A 16,514-nucleotide genomic window follows, 5' to 3' on the forward strand; every position below is an offset into this window, starting at 1 on the left:
CGCAGCGCGCCCGAGGAATTTTCTCGGGATAACCCTCGCGCGGTAAGAAGCCCAAAAGTAGCAGCAGCAAATGTTGTACGCGACTCGGGGGGTTAAATGTACAGGTGTTACACCACGTTAGCCACGTTACACTCGATACATACACATGTATATGTATATTAGTAGAAAAAGGGGGGGAGTTGCGTGTTACATGAGAAATAAATAGCGTATGCAGGCTACGCCGCGCCGGTCTAGATGAGTTAGTGATATACTTAATATTGGCGTGTCAGTGTGTGAGTATATTATATTTATACATATAGAGGCTGTCAGTGCTGTGTGGGCGTCAGAGCAGGAAATGAGGCACCTTATTCTGGCGCTATGATCAGATTATGAGGTTCTCTCGGCTTTTCGCTCGAACGTCAAGCCCGATTATTATAATGCCGTACGCTCCACGCTATCACGATTGAACTGCGCGGTTGAAAGATAAAACGACCACGCATTAAAGCGCGCGAAACGAGGCCGTGCCGCCGTGCGAATTCCTCAAGTATCGATCGATCTCTTTCCCAACACCTCCGCGAAACTTTCTCTCCGCTACTTTCCTCACGATGATTTCCAGAATTGTGCAAAGCACGGCCGGTTAGCACGCGAGATCCCGCGCACGGTATTTTTGGAAAATCTCAACCATCGTCCCCGTCTACGTGCCCGGCCTCGTGCGCGCCTCGTGTAACTTTCGACATCCAGAGACAGAGACGCGAAACGTTTCGCGCGACGTTTACAGCCACCGACGAGACTCGGAGACTCGAAGACTTGGGCGGCGCGTCCGATCGTCGGAGATCACGGCACAACGGCTCGGTCGTTATTAAGTCGGCGGAGAATAACTCCGGTTTGCTCGGTGAAAACGAAGAGGAGGCGCGACCGACTGGCGTAAATCCGTCGCGATCTCGTCGCGCGTCCGCGATTTTCTCGCGAACAATCCGCAAATCGTGGGATCCTATTGTCCGGCCGACGGATGGGGGATCGAGAGTGGCTCTCGCGCCTCGATTCACTATGCTCAACACACCGGAAACGGATCGAGGAGAACGGCCGTTTTTCTCTCTCCCTCAAACGCGTCAGCCGCAGCCAGCAGATTCGCGCAAGTCCGGCAAACGCGTTACCGCAACGCGGCTCCTCCATGAGAAAGAGAGAGCCTCGGAAGTCGCGCGCGCGCGCGCGTTCTCTTCCGTAAGCGGGACGAAAAATGCATATTCACGAGTGCGCCGACAGCACAAAAACACACACACATACATACATACATACGTACACCCGGCGTAATACGAGCGCTCGCGTATGCATCTAATCTGCCGAGATCTGCCGTTTCCTGGTCCGAAGACGCCCGCGATGTTTGCACGACCGATATACATACGTAATGGACTGAGCGCGCGCGTCACGCGTGGAGAAGCGTACAAATGGGTTAGTAGTATGGAGATGGACTTGGCAGTGTTCTCTCAGCGACGGGGGTGGAAGGGAATGGAGATGACAAGATGAGAGGGGGGGGGACCTACGTAATCCATAGATTCGTATAGATACGAACATATCTGGGAACCGGGCGACGTTGCGCGTTGCTTTGCGGTGACGTTGCGTCGGCGGTGTTGGTGGTAACGGTCGTGCTAGTGGTGGCGGGGTGACGTTGATTGGGTCGGGGTGAGACCGAGTGGTGATGTTCGTGATGATGGTGGCGATGGTTGTGACGGTGCTCGTGATGGTGCTCCGACCGGTCGGCTGGATGGCGACCGCCCGCCACCGGAGGTGGCTGGTCGCTCCTACTCGTGTCCACCGACACAGTCGACAGTCTCGAGCTCACACTCTGCAGCCCCAAAATTAAATAAATCACGCCGTGACGTGCGCCCGCGAGAGAAGGTGGGCGTCGTTCCCCGGTGAACGAACGCCCATGGGAGCCAAGCGGCCCGAACGATGCCAGGTGGTGGTACTTCTCGCGCGAGGGAGATCAAACTTGCTCGGCGGAGGGCTGAGGGTCGAGGTGTAACCCGACAGAATTCTCCCTTTCTCCCACTCCCGCTCTCTTTCTCTCTCTCTCTCTCTCTCTCTCTCTCTCTCTCTTTCTGCCATTTTCTCCACGTGGTACTTATCGCAACGCAGTGACTAATGTAATTCCGCTGCGGAGTGACGGGCTGCGATCTAACGGGATTTATCTAGACTGGATTCGACGGCTTGATATTGCGCCTGAGAGCGCGATAATATTAGAGCGCCGCGCGGCGCTTAACGAGCTTCGTGACTCACTTACTCCGCGGGGGGGGGGGGGGAGGGGGGGGAGGTGTATACGGTAATTCGTTAATCTCGAGCGGCGGAACTCTCGCGCGAGACGGAACGGCACGTGACTGCGTTCCTCCGAGAGAGCGCGCGACCGAGGCTGAACCGCTCGAGGAATTGCGAAAGTACACTCGGCGAGATCTTCGTGAGCTCGATTATCATCAATCTCAATCGAGATCACCGATTATCGACGGTTGCACGAGAGCGAGACCTCCGCGCCGGCGAGCTCGCGAAGCCGCCGTCAAATACGTATAAACGTTCCGCCGCTCGCGTTTACGGCACCGGCTAATCTGTGAACTGCGCTCTCTCTCTCTCTCTCTCTCTCTCTCTCTCTCTCTCTCTCTCTCTCCCCCTATGAGAGACGATACAGCTGTCGACAACGTCAGGCAGCGCAATCCCGGCGAGACTTTCGCCCGAGAACGACAAAGTGCCGCGCATGATGGCTGTCCGGATCGTTGCTCGGCGACGCGATGGACTTACCTGCACGTCGCTACTCGCATAATCTCCGCTCTCACGAGAAGCCCTCGAGTGTGTCAGGGGTATAATCGTCGGTGGATTATTGTGACCCTGAGGAACGATGAGACCTCGCATCGTCGATGTTGCACCTTTCCTCGAACGGTCGCGCGGCAAGCTGATGTCGCCGGCTGTTCGAAGAGAGATCACACCCTCGCCCCGGTTCTCCGGCCTCAGGTTCAGCGTGAAGCATACCCTGCGGTTCGATCGCGTTTTCCCCTTTAATGCTGACGCGACGACTGATCCGACGCACGCGACTCTCTCTCTCTCTCTCTCTCTCTCAATTCTCGTTCGAGCCAGTCTCAAGCGCAATAATGAACACCCGCGTTCTCGATCTTGCAAATTCTCAGCAAGTCAGAGACAGAGAGATTCGTGCATCTAATTGCATCGAGAAACGCTCATCTTCGCGCTTGTACGACGGCAGTTAGGTCGAGAGAGAATTCGAGCTCGAGTCGAGTCGAGTCGAGTCGAGTCTAGTCTAGTGCGAAAGCGCGTGTTCTGAAATCGCGGAGACATTACCTTCCGTTTTGGATCGTGGCGGTCGGCATCGGGCCACCGCTAGCCCCCATGAGGAAGTCCTCGGGATCCGACTCGTAAGGTGGTTCGTCGTACCAGTGTTGACCGCCTGGTCCGGGGCCTAAACCACCAGCGCCTCCGCATCGCGCGTCTTCGTCGTACATGTACGTATCATCTGCGAAAATCAACGTTTCGTTCTGTCTCTCTTGCAACTTGCGGCTGTCGCGACGGTCGCGAAGGACGAATCTCGCACATGGGTGCGATTCTCGCGGAGCGAAAGCAGGGGAGAAACTGCCTTTTTTTGTCACGCCCCTTAACGTGATGATGCGCTAAAATCGACGAGTGTACATATCGACGACATTACGACGCGCGTCGAATTAAATCGCCCGTACGCGCGAGGCGGGCTTGAAGAATTCCGAGATCCGCTTTCGCTGTAGAAACGTCGTAGGAATTACGCGCAAGCGTGCGTATGTGCGCGCGCGTGCTCGTATGAAGGAAGATAGGAGTGGCAAAGAGGGTTTGGGAAACGAAGGTGGCGGGTACTAACAATAACAAGATTAGTTCGCGCATATACGAGGGGCTTCGCGACGCAGCCACGCCACAGCGGCCTTTGTGAATAGGAAATAAAAGCACCGCGCCGGTGATAAATCGACAATAAAGAGCACAGAAGCTCGCGGTAGGATGTTCCGTCGCACGCTGAAACGTGCGAAATCTCACACACACACACACACACACACACACACACACACACATTAGCCGCACTGCATTCATCACACCTCGTCTTCGATTATTGTCGTTGCGTAAATTCTTACGCTTTTATCTCTCCCCAGCTCCTTTTTAAAATACACATTTCTCTCTTCTCTCTATTGAAGCAGAATTGGCAGGAAAAATTCGTGCTTTGAGAACAAAATAGCCAATAGGATTTTCTTTACCGAAGCACGTAAAATTGCTCGATGACAAACTTATATCGCGAACTCGGAAGTGATAATAATGATAGGAAATGAGTAACGGATTACCGTTGCAGTGACATTTAACGCGTAATTAAAACGGAGAAGAAATATATTATAAAAAAAATACTATGAAAGATATTTATAATATATATTATAACGATACATTACAAAACGGAAAATAATATACATGTAAAAAGAATAAAAATACGGTCGATCTCTCGCGCGCGCGCCCGTTTTCTCGATGATTCAGTTTTCCTCACGCGACTTCTTTTATCGCGCAAACACTTGCATCGACATCACACCGTTCGGATTCCGGCTCTTTTGTCGCGCGCGCGCGCCCGTTCGGTGCGCGCTGCGGACAAAGCTTACAGCGAAAGCTTCTCTCTCTCTCTCTCTCTCTCTCTCTCTCTCTCTCTCTCTCTCTCTCTCTCTCTTCTCTCTCTCTCTCTCTCTCTCTCTCTCTCTCTCTCTCTCTCTCTCTCTCTCTCTCTCTCTCTTTTCCGTCGCAAGCGCCTTTTTTGCGAGAGACGTAGGTGTCATTCCGGCGCGCTTCCACTTTATCGCGGAAAGCTGCTGAGACTATGGGGAACGAGATTTCTTGAAAAAGACTACGAGGGGAGCCATCAGAAAACGAATGCTCAAAATGAGTCTCGCGAGAGTGAGCGGCTACGTACGAGGTGTCAGGCATTTGGGAGTCGATTCTCATACCGGCGCCGGCACGTGCGCGCGTTTTGTTCAACGTGCACGAACACGGGCGCGCGCGTCGTTTGCTACGTGCGCACGTACGCGCACCTACAAGTAAAGGCCGGCTGGGTCGCGAGAGCAGGGCGGGGGTTATAGGTCGTGGTGGAGACGAGGCGACAACTAGCTGGAGGTTAGTCCTTGATGTACTTACCCCCAGGGAGCTGACCCCGTCCGTCTCGTCCTAGCTGCATTAAACCTTGCCGGATATCCCTCAGTATCTGAAACAGCACAATGACGACGTCTTGGGTGAATGTTCGTCCGGCATCGCGATTAAAAGTGCTATTTTAGAGCGCTCTCCGCGACCCCGATATATCCTCGGATGTCGCGCGAGAGTCGCCGCAGAATCGTTGGCGTCGCTGTTGGAAGTGGACGTCCGGGAAGATTGATCGCGGGATACGGATGATTGTGTTTGCGTTGCTGCAGCGTCGAATCGTTCATTTCGGGGCGTAATAACGCCCCGTGTCGAGTCTATCTCGGCCGTCGAGTTTTGTTTCCCTCGCGAATTACCGCGCAACGGACGACAGAGAACGAGAGGGAGGAGCGAAGAGGAGGGCGATTTTCTCAAGTGAGATGCGGGCGGAAGGGAGTCTCCTGCGCGGCAACAAAAGTGCCACGAGTGTTTCGGCGGTGCGCGGCGTCGAATTTATCGCGCTATCTCGAAACGTGTAAAACCTATCTATGTGTATATGTATATATGTACAAGGTGCTGGAGCCTGGAGAGAGAGAGAGAGAGAGAGAGAGAGAGAGAGAGAGAGAGAGAGAGAGAGAGAGAGAGAGAGAGAGAGAGAGAGAGAGAGAGAGAGAGGGCCAATATCGTCGCGTTAGGCGAAGAAATCTCGCGATGAGTAAATTCGTCCAACCGTCCAGCGGAGACAAAACGCCAGCGATAGTTTGGCTGTTCGGGGGATGCGACTTTTGTGTGTAGTCGTGACGGGAAATTTATACAAAACACGAGGAGACCGCGCATCTTTAAATGTAAAACTTACATATCCCGGAGAGAGTTATATTAAATGGACGTACACGATATTACAAGACGATGCTTTGCATAATCGCCGCGCGAGCAAGAGGAGAACTTGTTACCCGAGAGCGCGACGCGCCTGCTCTGCACGCGAGCACTTGTACGGCTTAACCGCTCCCGCGTCTTCTGGTCCGGTGAATTTTTCGAAATTTCAAACGCGCAACGGTTAACTTCAATCCCGCCGCGAGGGCCGTGTAACTATTAAGTCTATAAAATGTTGCTCAAGCGTATGTCAGAATCTCATTAAACTTTGTAGCTACTTCTGCTTGTATCGCTTCTACGCAAATTGCGTTTCTAACGTAAGTAGCTAATTGAAGTAATGGCGCGCCTAAGGACTGAATTTCATGTCCAGGGATGCCCCCCTGCCACCGGTAGCCGTAATCGCGTGTAATCTAAATGGTATTACCGGGAACTTACATGCGCGCGCGCGCTGTTTCTTTTACGGGGGATAATCGTCGTTATCCGGCCACGCTGGACCACCGCCGTCGACGTTTTTGAGACCTCGCGATCGTACGGTGAGAAAGACGAGGAGGAGAAGGAGGCGGCGCGCGGTACAAAGGGAGAAGTGAGCTGTGTACATATATCGCGGTTTTTGCGCCGATTGGCGGAACAAAATGAAAAGCGATTATCGGTCAGGATGTTGCGAAAATAATGTCCTGATGAGGAAGAGCCCGGCCGACGGTTGTTTTCCGGGAGGAAAAAAAGACTGAGACAGCGGTCGAGGCGGAAGAAGATGAGAGGAAGAGGAGGAGGAGGAGAATGGCGAAAATGAAGACAAAGAAGAAGAGGAAGAGAGAAGGTTGTCGAGATGGTCGTCTGCGGTTGTGTCGGTCACTACCGAACCAAAGTAGAAGCCAAAGCGAGAGAGAGAGAGAGAGAGAGAGAGAGAAAGTGGAGAGCGCGAGGGGAGTTTGAGCAAGAGGAGAATAGAAAGGGCACGAGAGGTTGCAGAGAGTTCTCCAAAAAGAGAAAGAGAAAAAGGAAAGAAGGAGGGAAGGAAGGAAGGAAGGAAGGAAGGAAGGAAGGAAGGAAGGAAAGAAGAAAGGAAGGAAGGAAGGAAGGAAGAAGGATAGCAGAGAGAAGAGCTTCTCCGGGGAGCAATAAACCCACCGAGAGATGACACTAAAACTTTTACACGGATACCGACCTTTATTTCCATATTGCTCGCAGCCTCAAAAAGGAACATGCCCGCTTTATTTCTTTCCTATGTCTCCCTTCGGCCAGCCCTCCGCTCTTTTCTCATTCTCGCCCCAATTTTCCCTCCCAGTGCTGCTCCTTCCTCCTTCCTCCTCGTCGATGCTCGTCGGGCTCTTGCGCGGTCCGCAACGCCGCTGCCAGTTTTCGGCAATTTCGGCTCGACGCCTCCCTCCCTCCCGCCCGCCCGCCCCCTTTTAAACTCCGTAGAATTCCGCGGGCTTACGTCTGCGTAATTAAAACTCTCGGCTCGTGCCCGCGCTACTCTAACTAACGACGTCCGCCCCACCGCTGCTGCCTACTACTACGGCGGGATACTTCACTTTTACGCGCGCGCACACTTCTTTCCTAATGGGCAGTTTTTGGCAAACGCTCGCGAGCGGAGAAATTTTCGCGAGGATACGCGACATACACGTAACGAGCCAAGCAGTGCCGCTACTCGGCCGTCGCTCGCCGGCTGCGCCGCGCGGCGGGGGTAAGACCTGATGTTGTTACGTGCGAAGCGTGTATAATGCGGCCCGCTCGAGTGTTCTCGCTCGCGTGAAGCGGCGCGTTATAGCACGCATTGCGCCCACTTATGCATGAACCGCGCGCGGTATACGTGATTGCGTTGAAACGGTTCCGTTTTACGTGTCGAAACCGCCACTTTTCCCTCATTACCGGGTATCCTTAAAATTTACAGGATGCTCCCTCTCGCGTATGTCTGCCGTGTTATTTTCTACACACGCCGGACTCCACATACACGCTCGATATTTCGGGTTACCTGTTTCGCGCCTGCACGCCCTCCCTCCCTCCCTCCTGTTAACGGAAATCCGTCTCTCCCGGCGCTGCTCCCTCTTCGCGCGTGATTCTTTCATGCAGAACGATCAATGCGCGACTGTGCGGTGTGCGATGTCGCACACCCGAGGTGGTCGAAAATCTTCTTCTGGGTCAGTTGTGGTTTCTGTATATTTAATTTCTCTGTCTCTTTCCTTCATTTTTTCTTCATGAGGTAATCACGAAATTGCGATGAGCGAACTTCCGCCGAGCAAATAACGGGCACGGACGAGCACAGGTAATCGAGTAAGGAGGACTTCGACGGCTTTCATACGGCTCATTCGGTTAACTTTTTAACGGAGTTAATTTTTTAATAAAGCCGCTCCGCGCGCGCGTGCGCGCGCACGACGTTACCCCCCGTTACCCGGATGTCTCTCCAGAGTTATAGTTAATTTAGTCTGTCCCGGCCTCTCTCCTTTATTCCCTTATACCGCGGATAAATTAACGGCGATAAACTTTTTACCGAGTTATCTGGGATTATCATCAAAAATCGACGGGGAAGAGGTATTGTTTGGCGAAGTTAATCTCGGAGGAGTTCAGATCGGGTGAAAGGGTTGTTTATTAAAATCCTCATACAGCCCTTCGACGAAGAGTTTGCTAATGGACTTTATCGCGAAGTTATCCCGCTCTGATAATTCCCGTACCTTGCGTATTCGACGTTCTTTCTGGTATTCTTTTTTTTTTCAACTTTGCTTTTTTCATAAAATTTTCAAGCCCCGTGTTCGTCGAATTTTATCGCTCTTAATGCCGCACTGCCCTAATTAAAGATCTTTTGTAAATACACGATCCCTTTCTTTCGCCATCCTCGTTTTATTTCAATCGGGCAACCGCCTGCTATAGATCACGAATATTACCAGCCAGGAAGGTCGGAGAAAAAACATGGAGTAGTGTATCTGACGTCAGAATCCAGCTCCCTTGCTTTGTGTCGAACTCTCTTAATTACGAGAATATACTTGTCCCTCATTCATAATCTGCAAAAATATACTGCTTCGCGTTGTTACTGCAGCACCGTGTTACTTTTTTGCTCTTCTCGCGATAAAATGTCGACGTGGGGAGGAAGATAGACGCGGGGTGATTCCGCGTCGCGCACGATACTGAAAACACCTACGCGATATCCGGATTGCCGCGCGACTCGCGATCGCACGCACGAGACAAGAGCCAAAAAGAAAAAAAAAAAAGGAGAAAAAGAAATGAGAAAAAGAAAAAGAGCGCGAGGCGGAAAGCCGGGCGAACCGGGCGCGTTGCGAAGCCACATTGCGGGGGAAATAAGAAAAGCACGAAAAGCGCACCGGCGCGGGCGCGGGCGCGGCGAGACGCGAGTGTATCGCGCCGCGATCACGCATAAGAAATTCACGACGCAGCACGTCGCGGTACGCATTGACGATTATGATGATATCACGCTGGTCTGGCTGCTTTGCATAATAAGAGATATCGAGTTGGCGAGAAAGACAGCCCGAAGAGCAGGACGCGAAAGGACGGGACGTGAACGGCGACGGGGTGGATACGTGAAACGGGGAGACCGACGGCGGTAAGGGGGATCGCGGGGAAGGGGGTGCCGGTGGGTGCGGGAGGAGGCGCGAGGAGGTGGCGGCGGCGGCCTTGGTGATAGCGCATACATGCAAATTTCGTCCTGCGAGAATTCCGATGTGGGAGGCAGGATTGTATCGGATAAGGACACCGGCTCCCAGGGCCAATATCAGTCGGAGCGACGAGAAGAGGGTTGCCGATGATCCGGGCAATGCACGGGGGAATCGCGGGAAGAAAATAAACGAGCCCAGGCGAGGCGAGGCGAGGCGTGGCAGGCGGGTGGGTGGTTTGGTTGGTTGGTTTAATCGCGATACGACGCGCCATCCTTATCACGATCGGCACGCACGATAACGAAAATTGTCGTTCGCGCGAGACGTGAGTGTTTGCGCGAAAACGCGGGGAGATATATTCTCGCGGAAGCGCCATTAGACGATTCTCCATGTGGGGGGGAGGGGGAGAGAAGGAGGAGGAGGAGGAGGGCAAAGAGAAGGATAAAGCGCCCGTTCGCCGGGAGATCGAGCGGATTTAATCGCGCCACGAGGCCGCACGGAACGCTCCGGAAGAAGCAGCCGGCGACCCCCTGGCGGTTAACCCGCGCGGGAGATCTCGTCCCTCCCTTCCCCGCCGTGAGAGTAAGTTCATTAGCAAAAAAAAGCGAAGACGAAGATCTCGTTACAGAATCGGGGGAAGGATGTGTCTTAAGGCGGCACTACTCACCTCTTCGTGCTCCTTGTGGATTCGCTCCTTCTTGCGCAGCGCCTCTTGAACTTTCAGCTGAAAAATGCAAGGCGATGGGAGCGTTCTTAAGTTTCGTTTGAAAAGGTTTTATCGGCGGTGAAGCGACTTTTTCTCGCGAGCGATTCTCGCGAGTACGTTCTGACTGAATTCGTAGATCACGATGGATTGCGCGAGGCCCGGAGAGTGGCTTTTACACGCGCGGCTACTGACGCAAATTGTTTTCTCTGTTCGCTATCAATCTTTATTATGCGAGAGAGAGAGAGAGAGAGAGAGAGATTATTTCTTTTCAATTATATAAACGTACACAGAGTGATTTTAAACGTCGTTACGCTGCAGCGCAATATCGTTCTTATTAATACGAGATTGAACGATATCGCAGAAAATACACAAAAAAGAAATATATAAGAAAAACGCAATTTACCCTCTGTATTGTTTCCTCGAAACTGTTTGCTTGGCCGCCGTTCATCTGTAGGTATCGCAATCGGTCGTAATCTCGGGGATCCACCATCGAACGAAGTATCGTGTGTCCCATGTCGGGCCCAAGACCCAAACCGCTTTGCAAAACACTGTCAGGTGTGTCCACCTGCAAGCAACAGAGAGAGAGAGAGAGAGAGAGCGTGAGTCTAATTATTATTGTGAGCGACAGATTGGAAATCGACTGCAAAAATATGAAAGTTACACGGCGTGAAGAAGTTCCCTCGCCGTATTATTTTCAAGGGAAGCGTAGACGCTATTGAACATGTCCTGCTTTAGTTTGATAAAAATAGACGAGACGCGTAGGGATTAAGCGTGCATATTTCAGTTGTGCAAAATTCCCGAGTCCTTCCGGCTAGACATCTCTGCTCGAGAAATATCAAAATCGCACTTCGCGCCAACTGTCTTTCTTCGTGAAAACTTTTCGCTCGGTTTCACGTCTCTCCCGTTTCGCGATGGAACGTCACGCTATTAATTCCCCCGGAATTCAATTTATGCGCGAATCTCGCTAAGTAATAGGGTTCGTTGTCGGGATGCTCGGTACATTGATTACACGTGTATCGTTACAGAGATCTCCGTAATAATTTATTACGATCGTCGTGGAAATCCGCTTGCGCGCGCGCGCGCATACATTTTTGTATGAAGGTGTAGCGCTCCCCTTTCATAGAGCATCTCCCATTCTATAGAATGTCGAGCTCCTTTAAAGCAGCCGCCATTTATCCTCGCGACGTTCCTACCGCTAATGGGGCTCGTGCATAAGATATTCAGGACGCGGCAAGGGTCGCCATGGAGATCGTCAATTTTCTCGTTCTTCGCTACCGCGGGGAGAAGGGAGTACGAGAGAAAGAGCAGGAGGGGGATACACGCCGTCGTGTATTTTGAGTGAGGGGAAAAAAAGAAGAAATATACACAGCGTGCGATTCTAATCGCGGCGGGCGAGACGCGGGCGGCGCCGCGGCGTTGCGAGCGCCGCGTTAGTCGAATGATTAAGATGGAAGCCTCAGAGTTTCGTTCCCGCGGTAACTTCAGACAAAGCCTCCGAAGTATTTACAAAGGAGCGCCTCTTCTACGAGATTAGCCTGAGTAGAGAAATTCATCTCCCTTGGCTCACCATTTTAAGCGCGTCGTCGTCTTCGTCTTCGTCCTCGTTCTTTTCCTTGTTTCCGCCGTCGTTGTCGTCGTCGTCTTACGGCAAACTGACGCGGGGAATAGTTCACGGCGAAAATTATCACGTTGATATCCCGTGAATGCGGCTCGCAGAGATTATTGCATTATCTCTCTCTCTCTCTCTCTCTCTCTCTCTCTCTCTCTCTTTTTCCGAGACATCGTCGCGCGTCCAAGTGTTCCGGAGAGATGACGGGGAAAATTCGGCCGCGGGATATCGATTGTGTCGGCGCGCCGAAGATGACGGGGCGGTGTTACATTTCCGATAATTAAGTGCGCTCCGAGCTTGTAAATCGTGACGAAGTGCCGTCCGTAAATTGCATGCAATAACAATGGGTTCTCACTTTATTCGCCGGTCGAATTATTTGCCGACGGGGATCCGCAATCTTCTCGATCGTTTCGCGCCGCCCTGGCCTCGAGCTTGCAAAACGATACGTGCAAAACTGCTTCCATAAAATTCCTCAATTTATCGAAGAAAATAAGTCTCGTAAAGAGACATTAATATGCTAATAAATATAGGCGAGAACGCGCATAAACTAGTGAGAGCGCTCCGCGCGTCTCGCTGGCAATTAACGAGTTATTATCGATCTTTACAGATAATGTCTAATAAAGTCGCGTCGGTTGTGGCGCCGTAAATAATACGAGAGAGTGACAAACGAAGCATTGTGTGTTACGCAGAACCAGATCATCTGCAATAAAACCGAATGTACGGTTCTGTCAGAGAATACTTTCCGCGTTTGTTGCCTGCGCAAATTTATTAAACCACTTCTGCGGTTTCCGTTTGAAACAGCAGCGGCAATTTTTCTCGACTTATTAACACAGTAAAGCCGCAAACTCGCGTACGTCACGTCGGGGACGATGCTTCGGCACGTAATCGAAACGCGACCAAACGCGCTCTCGCCGACGCTTTCCCAGCTTTCGAGAAACTCGTTTCGAAAATCTCGCGTCTCGAATGTCACGGAACCTGCCAGGTATCATTTTGCGCGCACGCGCTCTCCGAAACTTATGCCCCCGGTGGTGCTTGCTCGGAGCTTGTTTGCGAACAAATATCGATCCGTCGCGCGCGCGGTAATCTCGATGCCTAAGGAAGAAAAAAGTGGCGCTTCTGCAAACAGCGCTACGGGACGATTACCTTGCGGTGCGCGATTTAATTAAACCACGTGGTATTTATGTTAAACGGATTAGAACCGTTTGTTTGCGCTCGCAAAGACTGAGCTTCCTCTCTCCACGGTAGCTCGCGACCGTAGGCATCCACTAAGCCTGAATAATACCTAGAGACAAGGCTGAGAATTTACGTCGTTCTCTGTTTACCGGGCGCGCGATGTTGACTTTTTCTCCGTTGGTCCTACGGGCGGCGGACGGGTGAGACAGCGAGAATAACCGAAGAAATCCCCGAACGCTTGTAGGCCGCGGGAGAGGGAGAGAGAGAGAGAGAGAGAGAGAGAGAGAGAGAGAGAGAGAGAGAGAGAGAGAGAGAGAGAGAGAGAGAGAGAGAGAGAGAGAGAGAGAGAGAGATAGAGAGCGAGAGCGACCGAGAGAGATCCTGCATCCTCAAACTCGTATCCTTTATCCGCGAATCCAGCGGCCGCTCTATGTAATCTTCAGATGCGACGACGTTATCGCGTATTATTGTTCCCAACTGGCGCGACATGGAAGCGCGTTATCTCTTTATCTGCGCGGTTATCTGTGCGCCGCGAGATGCTACGTCACTACTCGCGGCCTGACAAGATTCCTCCGCCTCGCCTCTCGCGCTCTCCTTCGCCGCTACGCTTCGCCCTCCTCCTAGTCGCTCGCTATTGCTAATGCAATGTTCGAGTTCAAGTGCGGCGGATTCCCAAGCTAATCACGTACAAGTCCGTATGCGCGAGAAATCGGTTCCGCGCGATGAGTCTGAGCAGAGATCCGCGATCCACGCGCGCCGTTCGCTCTCCCCCTGCCTCGCGCGAGAGAGAGAGCGCCGGAGAGAGCTCCGCCGCGCCGCGTATATACAGATACAAATAGCGGTCGCTGCGAGAAACAATCCCGCTCGTTTATCAGGCGCGATATATCGACGCGTCTCGTCTGCGTGAAATAAATGTCGCAATCGCGAGAGGGTTCGCGTACGCAACGATTTCCATCGGTTAGCCACGGCGAGAGCCGTGCGAGCGCGTGCTGCATGCACCCCCCTGGGCCCCGCGCGTCTTGCGAGATGACGCGTTCGTTTCCGTCCGGCGCGCGAAAGAGAGATTAAGCGATCGCGTTCTCCTTCGCCGTTACGTAAGTCACAAATAAAGCCGCCGTACCTCGCTACGCCGCGCGCTCCGGAATAAATGACGGTGCACAGCGCGGTGCGCGCGTATCACGTATGGGCGAAGAGGAAAGGGGTGGTGGTGGTGGTTTCAGGCGTTGGTTCGGTCAGCAGCGCAGAAGGGTGGGTCCGCGAGGGGATGGAGACCGGTGTCGTGTGTGTGATCGAAGGTGGACGAGCGGTTGGCGAACGAGGAGGAGGTGAACCTCCGTCGTGTCCGTCGGTCGGTCGTCTCGAGGGTCTGCGTCGGGGGGTGGAGGAGGGTGGAAAAAGCGGAGAGCGAGATGAAGGAGAGAGAGAGAGAGAGAGAGCGACGTATATATTTTTTAAGGTTAAGCGGTTAACTGGCCACCTGGGGCGGGCTCTCCTTACAGGATCGGTTTATAGCCGCTCTCAGTCAGCCGTGCGCCGTGTGTGCCGCCTACTGGTTAATTTATCCCGGCATTGTTATTGCTCCGGCGCGGCCGGCGAGAGGCGCAATGTGCGCGCGCGCGCGCGCTCGCTCGTTCGCTCGGGCCGAGATAGATACGCCGCTACGTGGCGTCGTGACAAACGCAATTAAGCATCTCACGACTTCCTGCACCGGGAAACCTGTAATCTGCTCATCTAGCTGACTCTCTTCGGGAAGGGTAGAGAGAGAGAGAGAGAGAGAGAGGGGGGGACAGGGGGGAGGACTTCTCCCGGAACGCCCCGCGGCACGGGATCGCCGTAATGGGCACGCCGGCGGGCCGCGGAATGCGACTTCGAGAGACCTTCATCGTGTCGTCTCTCTCTTTCTCTCTCTCTCTCTCTCTCTCTCTCTCTCTCTCTCTCTCTCTCTCCCTCTCTCGAAGGCAGCGGGCTCCGTTCGGGATGATGGTGCGCGTCTCCCCTGTGTTCGACCCTTATCGGAGGCCGAACTGATTTACGAAGGTGGCGGCGGGTCGACTAACGGCTCGCGCCGGCGGTGTTAAACTACCGCGATTTGTTTCCCGGTAATAACGCCGAGATCGTGGGGAAACGCGATAGTCGCGAGAGAGACTCGCCGAGACGCGAGAGAGCCCGCGGAAATCCGCGGCGAATTCACACCCGCTGCCGCCTCGGCTACAAAGAGACGGGCGCGCGCGCGATTGAAATTCCGTTCTCGAAAACGCGTTCTCCCTCTCTCTCTCTCTCTCTCTCTCTCTCGCTTCTCGCCGCTCGCTTTCCGACGTCGCGTCGGCTCGGGCGTTAGTCGGCGAGAGAGCTGAGGAGGAAACTGTGTCAAAGGAAATTGACTCCGCTGCCGAAACTTCTTATCGCGCGGCTCTACGTACAGGGCAGATACGGCGCGGAGATCTGTTAATAGCGTCATAGCGCGCGCTGGGCGCGATTATGTGTCTTGCGATCTCGCGAATCCGGTAATACGCGGCGCCTGTGGTGATCCGCCTTGGTTGGTCCACTCGCGGGATTATCTCCTTGCTCTCAGCGACCAAATGAGCCGGGGGCAAATCGCTCTATTTTTCAATATCCCGCTGATTATTGTAGATACGGGACCAACCGGGTACACGTATGACCGCGCGCGTTAACCTTTAGAGAACCGGCATTTTTCCTTCAAAATTTGCAATTTTTTTCGCGGAAAATTTATATATACCGGGTGTTTCGGACCACCCGGGTCACCCGATTTTTTCGTTAACGCGACATTTTAGAGAAAAATATTTCAGACAATAGTTGTAGGGCTTCGAAGGATCTATTTATTGACGCAATGAATTTGACCCTGAGATAACCTTGAAAAGTCCAGTCAAGGTCAACATAAAAATCTTAAATGGATACGCCAATTTTTTATTACATCATCTTTTTCTAGAAATTAATTTGAACAGCTTTTGTCTGAAACATTTTTTTATTTACTTAATATTTTTTGAGATATTTAAGGAAAACTTGACAACTTTTTCAATATTTAACTCACGATATCTCGCTAACTATTTGTTAGAAGAAAAAGTGATGCTAGACTTTTTTGCTCTATTTAGCCTCAAGAATATATTGTTCCAATAGCGCCCTGACTTTTGTTAACTTGCTGATTTTCGGAAATTTCAAAATCATCAAATTAACCAAATTCAGGGCGCTATTGGAACAACATATTCTTGAGGCTAAATAGAGCAAAAAAGTCTAGCACCACTTTTTCTTCTGACAAATAGCGAGATATTGTGAGTTAAATACTGAAAAAGTTATCAAGTTTTCCTTAGATATCTCAAGAAATATTAGGTAAATAAAAAACTGTTTCAGACAAAAGTTATTCAAATTCATTGCTAGAAAAAGATGATGTAATAAA

General features: G+C 52.2%; 1 protein-coding gene across 5 annotated transcripts in view; it reads right to left on the reverse strand.

Moving 5' to 3' along the window:
* Positions 1-16,514, reverse strand: part of LOC105181690 (SAM and SH3 domain-containing protein 1) — a 388,936-nt gene that overhangs the window by 7,960 nt on the left and 364,462 nt on the right. For 3 of the 5 annotated variants that reach the window (XM_025306536.1, XM_025306535.1, XM_011138641.2), the window contains 6 exons: positions 10,724-10,885; positions 10,282-10,338; positions 5,161-5,227; positions 3,319-3,490; positions 2,767-2,995; positions 1,550-1,822 (listed from right to left, as the gene is read on the reverse strand). In XM_025306536.1, coding sequence (XP_025162321.1) covers positions 1,550-1,822; positions 2,767-2,995; positions 3,319-3,490; positions 5,161-5,227; positions 10,282-10,338; positions 10,724-10,885 — 960 coding nt within the window. The remainder of the gene's footprint in view (positions 1-1,549; positions 1,823-2,766; positions 2,996-3,318; positions 3,491-5,160; positions 5,228-10,281; positions 10,339-10,723; positions 10,886-16,514) is intronic. The other 2 variants (XM_011138643.2, XM_025306537.1) reach the window with 1 other exon arrangement.

The sequence above is a fragment of the Harpegnathos saltator genome, unplaced genomic scaffold (genome assembly GCF_003227715.2).
Source record: "Harpegnathos saltator strain DR-91 unplaced genomic scaffold, Hsal_v8.6 scaffold789, whole genome shotgun sequence".
Lineage (NCBI taxonomy): Eukaryota > Metazoa > Arthropoda > Insecta > Hymenoptera > Formicidae > Harpegnathos > Harpegnathos saltator.